The sequence below is a fragment of the Charadrius vociferus genome, unplaced genomic scaffold (genome assembly GCF_000708025.1).
Source record: "Charadrius vociferus isolate BGI_N301 unplaced genomic scaffold, ASM70802v2 scaffold356, whole genome shotgun sequence".
NCBI classification, from domain to species: domain Eukaryota; kingdom Metazoa; phylum Chordata; class Aves; order Charadriiformes; family Charadriidae; genus Charadrius; species Charadrius vociferus.
The window spans coordinates 2,282,921-2,295,758 of NW_009648717.1; the positions used below are offsets into that span (position 1 = coordinate 2,282,921).

Here is a 12,838-nt window from a genome sequence, read left to right on the forward strand (position 1 = left end):
TCCTGCAGTGCTATAACAGCATTTACACAGCACTACTATGGGTTTTCAGTAATTAAGAACACAAGTACCTGCAGCCTCCTCATGGCTTCCGAGTCATGATCAGCCTTCACTTTGCAAGCGACAAGCAACTGTGCTGTAGAAGCTGCCACTTGTTTGGCAGATGAGATGAGCTTCTCCTCACTAGCGTGGCCTTGTACTGAGGCATTAGCTGCTTCACAGAGATTGCTGGTTGCAGCTGCCACCATTCGGGCCTAGGAGACAGTAAAAAAGTCACCGTGTATTCTCACAGGATATTATTTCTTCAGAGAAGGTGCTAGTTTTCCTTAAGAGAAGTTGTTACTCACAGCGGAAATAAGTCCCTGAGACCACTGTCCATCATCAGCTGCATTTGCAGGGATTGCTCCAACCTGAAAAAACAGTTCAGAGATGTCTTACAATGAAACACAAAATACAATTGCTTTGTCTCATATTTAGACAAACAGTAATCCCTGAAAAAAGGAAACACCTGCACCTGTGACTGTAGCCAGCACATACAGGAGCAGAAAATCCAACTGAAAGTTAGTTGTCAGAGTAAACGTGCTTCCAGCACCTATCTGCCTGCTCATGTAGTGTCCAACTTGCTATGCTGCTTGAATTGTCCCATCCTTGGAACATGTGTAGAAGTCCTGGAGTAATGATTGTTGCAGCCAAGACTTTGGCCTAAGCAACAGTTGAAGCAGTAGTTCCTAATCTCCCCACCTTTAAAATAACTTATTTGTGTCTCCACAACACATCTGTATTTACATCATTCCCGAATCTCTTCTGATTCTGGCACTATGGGAAGGTACAAAACAGAAAGCTCCACAGGGAAGCCCTCTAACTGCCTTAATGCCTAATTTGAGGAAAGCAGCCCATTTTTCTGCCTGGCTCATCCATTGAAGTGTTCATGGTATCAGCAGTACTGGCAATAATGAGGAGACAGCTTTCTTCTCACGTCAGATGAAAATAATGAAACAGAAATCTACAGTTGGTTGCCAACTGCCTGTACATGGGAGTTTTTGGGAGAGAAGGCGGAAGATGTGAAAAGTAAAAACTTGTATTTTAAAAGAAATGGAAGCGGGGATTCATGCATAATGAGGATCCCAGGGATCGGAATCGAATCCTTATGTGTATTATCAACATAAACAGAAGATGTGTTGTCTCATTGCTGAGAAATCAGGTATACAAAAGAATGCACTAGGTCCCCGAATTCTTTAGGTTTCAAGGTTTTCTTGCCTAATCATGCTGAGAAAACATATTTTACGTAGAGCACAGATGCAGGAGTATAGTTAGGGGTGTCTGAATTTTGTGTGTGTGCATATGTGTGAGTGAGTGAATAGGGGGGTGTTGTGGAAAGGAGAGAGATCAGATCCAACTTCCCAGACTTCATCGATACTGCAGAAATGGAAATGGTTGCCTAACACAAAATTCATTCTTTTATAACAATTCCACAGGAGAAAGTAGTTTCACGTAAAACTTCTTTAACAAACTCTTCAACTATAATATTGCACCAGTTTGCCCTGTAAGATACTTTCACAGCCTTTACCAAACAATGTTGGAAATTTTTTTGGGACAAGAACGTGCCTGGTTCGCACACATCCATGCAGTTGGGTAAAAACTTCTCACTGCCTCCACACCAAATAAGAAGGTCAATGAGAAATCTAAGCCAATAGTCAGTACAAGTTACTGTTCAGTACTGCAGTGATGTATGTGGAAGAGATCCATCTTGTCCTTCCCACCTACATGCCAGCCATCCTCTTCTGAGGGGAGTCCATACCACATGCCTCAGAAGGTTTCTTACAACAGCAAAACATTTTCTGCAGTATCAATAACGAAATCTTCCTACCAGGCAGGTTGGAGCCATTCACTATGGGCACGAATTTGGTCAGTCATTTTAGAAGGCAGGTTTCTGTACTTCTGGCTGACCTGGAGATAGAGGCTACCCCAGCAGCCAGAGGATACCCCATAGTGACAACTACCTAAGCACTAGGGATCAGTAGAGAAAGAATAGAAGGAAAATGGATTAGGGCTGCATTATTTCAGAAGTGTTTCAATGGCTTACTTGATTTGTGAGAAGTATCATAATGAGAGGATGTGTCACAAACAATTCTGAAATCTGACGCTTCATTAAATTTTGGTTAGGATTAAGTTCTTCTCTTGAAGACTGCAAATAAAAATATTATTTGCAGATCCTCCGAGCAGGCAAGAAACTATAAGTAAAAGCCATTTGCTGCAAAATTTCCTGATCTTTCATCAAGTTACTATAGAAGAGTGACGGATAAAGCCAAATGGCTAAATTCAGTAAAGCAGGCTGAACACATCTGCTAATATGGCACTATATTTGACAGGTGTGCTTCTGTTAGAACAGCAAGCTACACCCTTCCTCAGACAGACAGATTAAAGTGGTCTTAGCAATTATCTGAACTTGGATGGAATAGGATGCAAGTGCTGTTAGCCTCAATCTGAAAGACACAAATAGAAATGTATCTGTGGGAGCAAAGAAGCCAAAACTACCTGAAGGAGACTCAGGGCTGGTACCAGGATAGAAATACATTCTGTATTATTCTGTATAACAGTACAGTGGTGGCGGTGGTGAGGAAAGTAAGCAAGCTGTACGTCACAATGAAACTAAATAAAAACAAGTCTTATCACATGAAAGCAGACTACACGATAATCTAAGTGAAGCAAGTAAGTCAAAATTCTCATTTTTTGGACTGTCTCCACAGCCAGATTTCAATGGGTATTAATAATGTCTTGTTTTAAGCATTATTGATAAGTTCCAGAGCTATAGCTTATGGTGGGTCTTTTCAAACAATTACATCATTATTGTTGTGAAACAAGCGCTCTGTGCTCCTGCTGCAGCTAAAAGCAAAAGCTCCCCAGGAATCCTAGCTGAAGTAGACAGCATAGCGCTTTTGTGACAGGATCCATGACACAGTCTGCTCAGAATAAAAAATTAGATTAAATTGGAAACCATAACTATACAACAACAACGATGCTATATCTCACAGGCAACATATCTGTTTGATGGTCAGATTAAGGTTCAGAGTATATTAACCGGGAATAAAAACCAGCGTTGGGTTTGAAATTAATTACAAAGACATCAATCCTGACCAGACCAAAAGGATGACACATGTTATAAGCCCTCTTTCCATTGGTCCCAACAATAATTACAAGCACGTCCACTTAAATGTACTGAATTTGCATGCAGGCCTGTGTCCCCATTGAATCAGACAATAAAACATTGAGGGCACAATGAGTGAGGCCCTTTGCTATTCTGGTCCAGAGTGGTACTGTACACTGTGACATTTGTTTTTGGATACTCAAGCTGTCTTATGGGACTATACATTAATAGCTTGACCCACAGATCTGAAAAAAAGAACCAAAACACAACCCAAAACCAAAAACCCACAAACATAAAACCTCCCCACAGCTGAAATATCTGAAGAGCCAAACTCTTGATTACACTTGCGAGGTTTAAATAAACATAATTGTAGTGTTTGCTTTGTTTAAACAGAACCAAGCCGGGGCCAGGTAGTGTGATGAGCAATGAACAGATTTAATTTTTGTTAGTTATTCTCAAGCTCCTTTCCAACTGTTTTAACAGAGGACAGTTAAGAGACTAGATTCAGTTTTGATGCTTCCCCCCGCTCTACTGTTGCTACTTGTCCCGTTTACCCACCTTTCCCTGTGCCACCAGTTCTCTCTGGGCTGCTGAAGCGGACTTCACAAGGGCACTGGTAGCAGCTGCAATGGATTTAGCTGCTTCCAGGATCTGTTCTTCGAAATCCAGAGTCTCATCTGCTTGCTATAACCAAGAAAGAATGACGTCACACATTATTCACCTGAAAGCAGTTGTATTTTCAAGATTGAGGACATACGCAAAGTGAGACAAGATTTTGGAACACATCAGTAAATTCAATGAGACCTACATAATTTTCTGCAAAGCAGTTTCATGCGGTCTAACGCTGGGAGTCAACATAAGTGAATTTAAATATTAAGTTGCCCTTGTGGCTGCTCACACATGAAGCTGAGTATCATGCAAGATACTTAAAGAATTGCCTTCAACTTTCTCATAAATTACCTCCATTAGGACTACTCAAAGCTACATTCAGCAAAGCGCAAGTCTGAAAATAAATTGTTGTTTTTCCCTATCAAGATTGTTTTTATAGCGCTACAATACTGGCTTCCAGGGTTGCTAACCTAGGTAGAGCATCTTCTAAATGACTAAACACTTAAAGTGTTAAAAAAGAACAGTGATAAATGTATACTGTCTCATTCACCTGTACTAAGAAATGTAACAGACACCAAGCAAGAGCACAGATTTAACAGCTTTTGGTAAAAGCTGTCATTTCACAGAGAGCAGCATTGTGAAGCAGTCCAGTTTAGTCATCTTGGAGATAGGAGGTTCCAAAGGTCTGTCTGGAACACTTCAGTCATCCAAAGAGGTCTTTCAACGAGCATGTGCGAATAGAGAGATCAGCTGTTCCTAAGGAGGTTTCTTGCTATTTAAAAATGCAAATTTATTGTTCCATAAACCAACAACTTCCCTGACTTTCTAACCATTTAAACAAATACTGAAAACATGTATCCATTTAAGCGTGATTGCTAGCTCCTGAACAGTTAACAAAATAGAGATAAATGGTTATTGTTATTTTAAACAGGGGCAGGCCTGGGCCATGTATTCTGATTTTATTATTTATTTATTTTTTTAATACAAAATAACCCAACAGAAGGTATTTTGTTGATCAAGCCTACCAGAATCTAATGCAGTATGACCAGTAGGGCTAGTGGAGACAATACCAGAACAGACCACCTTGTGAGAGATGAGGCTTTTCAAATACAAGCTTCTTCCAGCTTATGCAACCACAGCATTCTTGTGTCAAATAATTAACTTTAGGGACACCAGCTAAGTGGGCTTTGAGATAGAAAACTGGGCACTTCATTTGCAAGTCTAAGTTCACTCCTCTCAATTTAAGTCAGGTTTAGTTCTCCTGTTACTGCAATCTGATGAAACAGTAGTCAATTACAAAATAGAAGATAATGATGAGTAATTACAAATCATTACAAAATGGCACATGCATCAGTGCTCCGTCCTACAACACTTCACATAACTGCCACAGAACTAAAACAAAGTCCAGGAGATGAAACCGTAGCATCCATAGACACCAGAAAAACTTAAAGATCTGAAAATAAAAACCTCCCATGGCAGGGAGGTTGGAACTCGATGATCTTCAAGGTCCTTTCCAACCTAAACCATTCTATGATTCTATGAAGTTGTTCAGCACTTTAAAGGTTTTCTTATCCTGTAGGAAAAGCCATCTAATTCAAGGAAAAGTATTATCTTGCCTTGCTATTGCGCTAATCCCATCAACCGAAGCATATGTCTTAGTATTAAGAGTATAAAAAATTGCTTTGTAAAGGGAGCAATGAATTTTTGGCAATGCTTGCAATGTAACATCATGACCATCATTATATCTAAGTTGTAATCACATTGGTCCTGAATTTATGCAACAGGCCTTGTCTTATTTATAAAACTCTTACTTCAATCACGACATCACAAAACCAAAGTGACTAAAGGGAATTCAGTATAGTCACTACCAGATTTCTTTTCGTTATTAAAATAGATGCATTGTTGACTTTGATTTAAGTTGACTAACTACTTTAACTGAAATAGCCACAAAAGTTCCACTGGATGATAGTCAATTTGACAGACACTTACTGCACTTTTACTTTTGTCCAAGGCTACCTGTTATTGATAGTTTTTAAATTTTCATGTCCAACATAACGAAATAGTTATGTGTATTATTCTTGATATCTCAGCATTGTCAGGAATTCAAACTTAAGCAAGTAAGCATTTCAGTATCTGCTTATTACAACAGAGGCGTCATTCTTTCATAAAGTTTAACAAAATGCCCATGGCCATACTCTAATCTATTATGCAGCCATGTATGTGCCCAGATGGTATTCAATTTGTGAAAAAACAACCACCAAAAAGAGGCTGAAGAGAAGTAATTGTTTGAACACAGTTCAGCATAGTGAGTGGACTACATATTGCACATAAGTGCTAAGCAAAAATGACTACTTTGAAAGGGAATGCAGACAAATAAAATTACGGAGCATGCTATTGTACAATGGCTGGATTAACTTTCCCTGTGGAGAAGAAGGAGCTCAGCAGTAAAACACATAGCTAAACCTTAGTATCTCATCACGTAACAGATTCCCCCGCCCTTCCCGCAGTGTACCAAATGAATTTCTTTCCAATTATATTGAAATTTAGCTGGTGAGGAGAAGAAACCACACCCTGAGTTTCTCAAACTTCCAAATCCTACATTTCCTGTCATCTCACAACTTCTTTTATTTCTGGAAAAAAAGAAGAAAGTTTTCTATTGACAGTTGATCCCTTCTGTGGAGAAGAATCGGCCTTACACAGCATTCAAACTGTGGAACTTATGTTGAGTTTTCACTTTTCCTAACAAATCCTTGTTTTCTAGTCCTTCCCTACAGTTTTCCCTTCAGCATTCCCAGGTATCTCGGGTACTGATGAAGAAGCCCTTCATGTATATATTTCAAACCAGATTAGATAAGAGCTCTGCAGGAAGTCTTCTAAACCTGCTTGTGAGTGAACGTACTCCTTCATATTGCCTTCTACTATGTTAAAACCCCCGGAGACAGGGCAGGACACTGTAGGAATATGTTTGATATATAGTTGGATTAAATAACAACCTAATATATCAAACATATCACACAGAGTCCTGCAGAAAAAGGCATCCAGGTTTGATTCATCTTGGGGAAAAAAAAAAGGACAAACTGCTGAAAGCTAACAGCAGGGAACTCTTGTTGACTACTAAAGACACTTGTGTTTGAAGGCATAAGCCTACACAGAAGCATGAAGAGCGTACCAACAGAACAGGGTAGGTACAGCAATGCTCTCTGCTGTGGTACCTCATCTACCACACCTTTTCCTTAAAAGTGTTCTTTTTCCAGTATTAGTGAAGCATGTAGTTCTTATTAGACAAAATGTTTTTCTTCAAAAAATTACTAATTTTGGGGGGGTTATTATTTTACAGCCAGTGGCATATGTGTATAACAAGAAGAATATGTGGCTGCATTGCAAGACACCTGACCCTCCAAAAATGGAAAACGGGGTCACAGCAGTTGTATGGGACCAAGTAAGCGTCTTAATTGTATTTAAAAGAAATACAACATCCAACACTTGCTTAATAAACAATGAAGATCTCATTGCTTCACAGGTCATTCCCCACCTTGAACACCGCAATGAGAATACTGAATTTGTGTTACGGGGAGGAATAACATCACCTACTTAAGAGAGTCCTCAAAGTGCTCGCAAGATAAGCTCAGAAGAAAGACAGATATTAACAGGGTATCAGTGGGGCAGTGGACTAGCAGACTAAGCGTTTTAGGAGCACATTCACCAGCAGCCAAACAATCAGGATTTAAAGCAAACAGAATATGCATCGTACAATAAAACATGAGCAGCAGTTAGCAGGTCTGTGTCTTATTAGAGATTGTTCTCTGGTATAAGGTGATTCCCAGTAGTGGAAAATGAAGACATCCCATGCTATTGGTCTCAGTCTAAGACATCAAGGAGGTATGATAGGTGCAAAAATATGAAAAGAAAACAAGGATTAAAAAAATCCAAAAATATCAAAAGAATTAAGATAGCGGAACAAATGAGAAAAAACCCCTACCTTCAACTATTGATTTTTTTCTGTAGAGGTAACAGTCAAACCGGAACACACAACAAAAAATTTCAAGCCTAAATCAAATGACTCCCGCTCCGTGCCCCAATAACAGAAGCTTACCCCAAAAATAGAGAATCAGCCACCGATTAATAATGATGAAGATGACGGATTTCCTGCAGGCAGATTATTCTAAAATTACAAACTAAGGATATCTCTGCAAGTTCACTAGATGATGATTACTGTTAACCGAAGCAGGCTATTGGTCTAGCTGGACCAGAGGTCTGTTCCATTGTAGAAGACAGCTACTATTCCTGCATTTCCTAGACTACGCATAAGAAAAATCAATCGTATCAACTGCCTTACCTAGTCTAGGCATTCACACAACACCACTATGTATGCTGTCAGAGACGAGAATCAGAAAGATAGAGCGTGTACAACGCAGGAAACCCTACTCTGGGAGGATACAAGCCACAAGTCTTCAGCAGAAAAAGTGGTATTTGAGCCACTCTGATCTTCCTAGTACCTTTGATGTGTATTACAATCCATATTGCGAAAGGGATTAGCCACCTAAAAAATGATGTAAAGGCTGTTAAAATCCCAAATTAAACAAAACAGTTGGATATGAGTTTTAGTTTCGGGAAATGACAAATAAACAGACCAATAAATCACAGGCAGACTGGATACTCAAATTAACATGTTAAATGAGGAGCAGGTGTGACATCTGTATTCACTGGGAAATTACAATGACCCTGGAGTGGCTTAGATGTTAGAAGGAAGCTGCTCCATGGTTACTAGGCAACACACATATGCTATTGTGCAGTGATTGTATAGAAAAGGTGATGGAGGACTCTTCCTCTCCTCAAACTCAGCCTGTGTCCTCTGCTCTGTAGAATCTCATTATAAAGGACCATTTTTCTTTATAAACAAAATGGATGTACTTGTTAAAAAAAAAAAAAAGCGGGACAAAGAACATTTCTTTTTCATGAACTAATTTATTCCTATCACTAAACAGAAGGGGGTGGGTGAGAAATCCTCAAAGAGTGGAGCTACCAAGAACTATTTCATCTGATGTTCCTGAATGACAAAACACCACCCTGCACCAAAAACAATCATCCAACACAATGTTCTTGAGGCCCTGCTGTTTAGAAAGACTTCTCATTAGCTTTACTTAGAAAACAGTTTTGCACCTACAAAGCAGCATAAAAAAGAGATACATAGTCCTTTCCTGAAGTCAATTACACAGCCAAAGCATGATTTTCATTTTAAAGAGATGAAATTCTAGGCAACATGGTCATTTCTTCTAAAACCTGCCTGTTATTCCACACTAGGCAAAAGGTAGCAATTCTCTGTGATCCAGTCTTGTGAGCTAGGCATACAACCACAAGTAACAGCAGTTCCATATATTCTCTATGTATCACGCATGAAAATAGTTGGTTTAATTTTATATAATATATTCAGAGACACGTTTGAAATGACCTGGCAACATGCAACACGGCTTGCTTTCATTATGAACTGTGATTTCTTTTCCTTCAGGAAAATTAAATAGAAACGGTTATACCACATATCTGATTTGACACTGACACAGCTACTCTTTTAGCATGGCATAAAATGCTCTGGTTTTAATCTTAGAAAATCCTGAAGGTCTTTTGCATTCTGCTGAATCGCTTCTGTGTTGCTGCTGCTTTCTCGTGCTATACTACACACATTCAGATGAGAACAAAGGGTCTTCAAAGGAAAGCAAGTGAGAATGACTTTTCACATCAGTAAAATGTGTTTGGAAAAGTAAGTAATCAACAGTAATGATACTGTAACTCTGAAAAGCATTTCTAACGTTTGGCTTTTCTTCCTTTGCTTGCTCATGGCTGGTGCTTGACTCACCCTGAAAAGCATCTTTTTACCTTCTTCCTTCAGGGGTAAGTCCCATCCAGTGCAGTGTCTAGTGGCACTGAGACCGATCCAAGGTTTGATTGTTTATACCATTATTGTGGACAGTAACAAAGTACACACCAATATAGGGGCTATATGCATCTTCTGCTTCATTAACTTCAAAGAAACAACGGGGATGGACACTCACCTTTGGCTTGGCTCTTGGTTTCAGCTGCTCTAACTTCTTTGCTGCAGCCTCAATTGACGCCGCAGCCCCTAGTAGCTCTGTCTCTGCAATGACTGTTGGGTCTTCTGGGTCCACCCACTCTGTCCCTGAAATTAATGGAGATGAAGACAATAACTTGAGTGCCACTGTGAGCTGCCATTCAAAGAGGGTGATTTACAAGCACACTTCAAGTGTCAAATACCAAGTGTACATCCTAGAAAGCTGATTTTAGTACCACAACGGCATAAAAACATTGTCGCTTATGCCACTGAGAGCAAAATATAAGTCAGCATGAAAAAACGTATTTAGCAGGATTGTTCTGTTACAAAAGTAACTTAAGAACTGTAAGCAAAGCAGCTTCAAAAAGGGATACTGTCTATACTAGGAACAAAACTAGCTGTCACTCTGATCTGGTTTATCAGAGCTCTCACTAAGATGGTTTCTAACTTGACCAAGTTGTAAGGTACACTGAGAAGTCTGACAGACTGGTAAAGAGGACATGTTATAGACAACAGATAATCATCCACAGCATACTTTTCAGAGTCTCTTTTTTGGCAGTGGTTAGAGATGAAGCTAGTATTGAATGAAGAAGGCATGCTTTTGGCAATGTGTTTCTAGCAGCAATGTAGAGAAGGCCAAAGCAGTTTCTGTAACATATCCAAAGGCCAACTTTCTGTTTGTCTTTCTGTTGAGTTTTTGGCATTTCTCTTGGATCAAAGAAATTTTGTAGGTCCACAAAATGAATACTTGGCTGGAGGTGATCTCAGATTTTTGGAAGTTCTCGCTGCATTATTATTTTCAATTTCATACAGTCATGCTCTGGATGACAAAATTCAAAAAGCATCCGTCTTCCTGATTGAGGGAAGCAATGAAACAGCCAAAAAGAAAATCAGATGGAAAAAGAAAAGGAAACTGGAAAGAAAACTAAAGGTCTTAACTACAAAGGACAAGGAGAGAAAGTGGTGTCACAGATGGAAACAGAAAAGGATGGGAAGCAGTGTACACCGGGCAAAGAATCAGCTAGAATGAAAAAGAAAAAGGGAAAAAAGAAATCTTTTAAGGCCTTGTTAAACTTATTGAAATAGGATCAGAAAGTTTGGGTGAACCTAACATTAAAACAGCAACTCAAACACTAATTTTTATTAAGGAAGAGTAACTAGGGAGAAGAATACCAGCACTTTGCATCAGGAATAGCGTAAGCCATGTCTGATCAAACATCAAAGGAAATATCTTTGAATGCTTATGGATCAACATTGCACCAGCTAAAGAATGAGGCAGTTTCTACTATGGATAACCAAACAAGGGGAGAATACAAAATGACTGGTTCCTATTTATGATGTGCTGGGAGAAAGCTAAAGTACATGGTAGTGTAATCCTAGTGAGCTACGTTTCATCCTGCTAATCCCTATATAGTATGTATATATGTATTTTGTATCAAATATCAAAAAATTACCAAAGACAATTTCTCAGCTCAAATGGTGCACAAGATGAAGGAATTCTATATTAATCCCTAATATTGGCAGATAAGTAGGGGAAAAAATAGTTTTGATACAGGCAAAACCAAACTTGTAAAATGTAGCAGTTCCTTTTCAAAAAAAGGCATTTTTACACAGGTGAAAACACATTTACATACTAAATTGGTTAAGGGACAGAATTTTATCATGTATCTATAAATGAAAATTCGGAATGAAAATTTGGAATGGTTAAAAAACATTTTCATTTCCCCAAAAAAGCTTCTAAAGTGAATTAAAAAAAATCCCCTACAGGCAGTAAGTGAGAAAAGAAATTAAAAGTGAATTTTTATTTTAATGAATATGAATTAGAATTCAAAAATACTGGAAATGAATAGATGTCTCCAGAGATGAGGACAATAAAAAGATTTTTAAAAGCATTTAGGGAATAGAAAAATTATGATATTGGTTTGACTTGTTAGCTATTGGAAATGGAAATTTTGAAACATAAGGAGTGCAGAAAAGGCTCAAGAATTCAATAATTTACCTGAACAGGAAAAAAGCATAATGTAGACCAATGTTATATGAAACAGAGCAACTATATTAAGACATTGGGGGGGGGACGGGGGGAAGTAAGAAAATAATAAGGGATTCCCATATATGAAAAGTGTTTAGTCACAATTCTTTCCCAAGGAATGTGTACTGATAAAAGCAAGAAATAACTGAGGAAAACATGCAGAGTATGTTGCACAGAATATCAGAAAAAACGAGTATAGTGATTTCTGGTCTAGCTTAGGAAAGAAGGATTGAACAAATATGAATTTACTAAAAGCCGGGGGAGGGGTGAGGAGGGCAGGGAACAGAATTAAAAGTTATTAAAATGCTTTCTTCAAAATATTTCACTGTAGCTTTGTATTACCCATGACACTAGAATGCTCATATGTCTTTCTGATGGCTGTGAAGATTTCTTTAGACTGAAGTTCCCAGTAAATCTGGTTTCAGCAGTAGTGGTCTAATATTTAACAACACCACCCTTAATACATATTCATCTCATTTAAAATGTAGAATATTAGAACGGTTGTCCTAAGAGCTCGCATGCATCACTGGATAAAAATTTTACCAAGGAAGTCAGTATCTGAGAAAAATATCACTCATCTGTTATAAGAACAGAGAGTTTCTGCTAAGCAATGGAATTCATCACTTAAAGTGCTGAATTTATATTTGTCCACAATAATTCCAAGAGTTCAGGAAATTCAATTCTAAGAGTTCATGAATTATCCAGACCACAATTTTCTGAAGTCTCATTGTTTCATTAACATACTTTGTCAGGGCAGGACGCAGACAGAGGACTGTAAGCACTATAGACCTGAAGTTGACATCATTGCTAGAGGCTGAGTATTAATTCAGTAAGATGATGTATATGTATCCCCTTTTATTTGAAGTTGGAAAGAAACTATCACTGCAAAGCAAAGGAGTTCTTTTGACTGAACAACCATGACTGTAAGGAAAGGGACCAGCCATCCGATTAGAATTCAGCCACTAGTTCAAGAGGAGTGATATTGTACTTTGTT

The 12,838-nt window shown here is 38.5% G+C and overlaps 1 protein-coding gene across 2 annotated transcripts in view; it reads right to left on the reverse strand.

Moving 5' to 3' along the window:
* TLN2 (talin 2) overlaps nucleotides 1–12,838 on the reverse strand; it is a 111,249-nt gene that overhangs the window by 7,145 nt on the left and 91,266 nt on the right. For both annotated transcript variants that reach the window (XM_009886691.1, XM_009886690.1), the window contains 4 exons: nucleotides 9,799–9,923; nucleotides 3,701–3,826; nucleotides 345–407; nucleotides 69–251 (listed from right to left, as the gene is read on the reverse strand). In XM_009886691.1, the coding sequence (XP_009884993.1) occupies nucleotides 69–251; nucleotides 345–407; nucleotides 3,701–3,826; nucleotides 9,799–9,923 (497 nt within the window). The remainder of the gene's footprint in view (nucleotides 1–68; nucleotides 252–344; nucleotides 408–3,700; nucleotides 3,827–9,798; nucleotides 9,924–12,838) is intronic.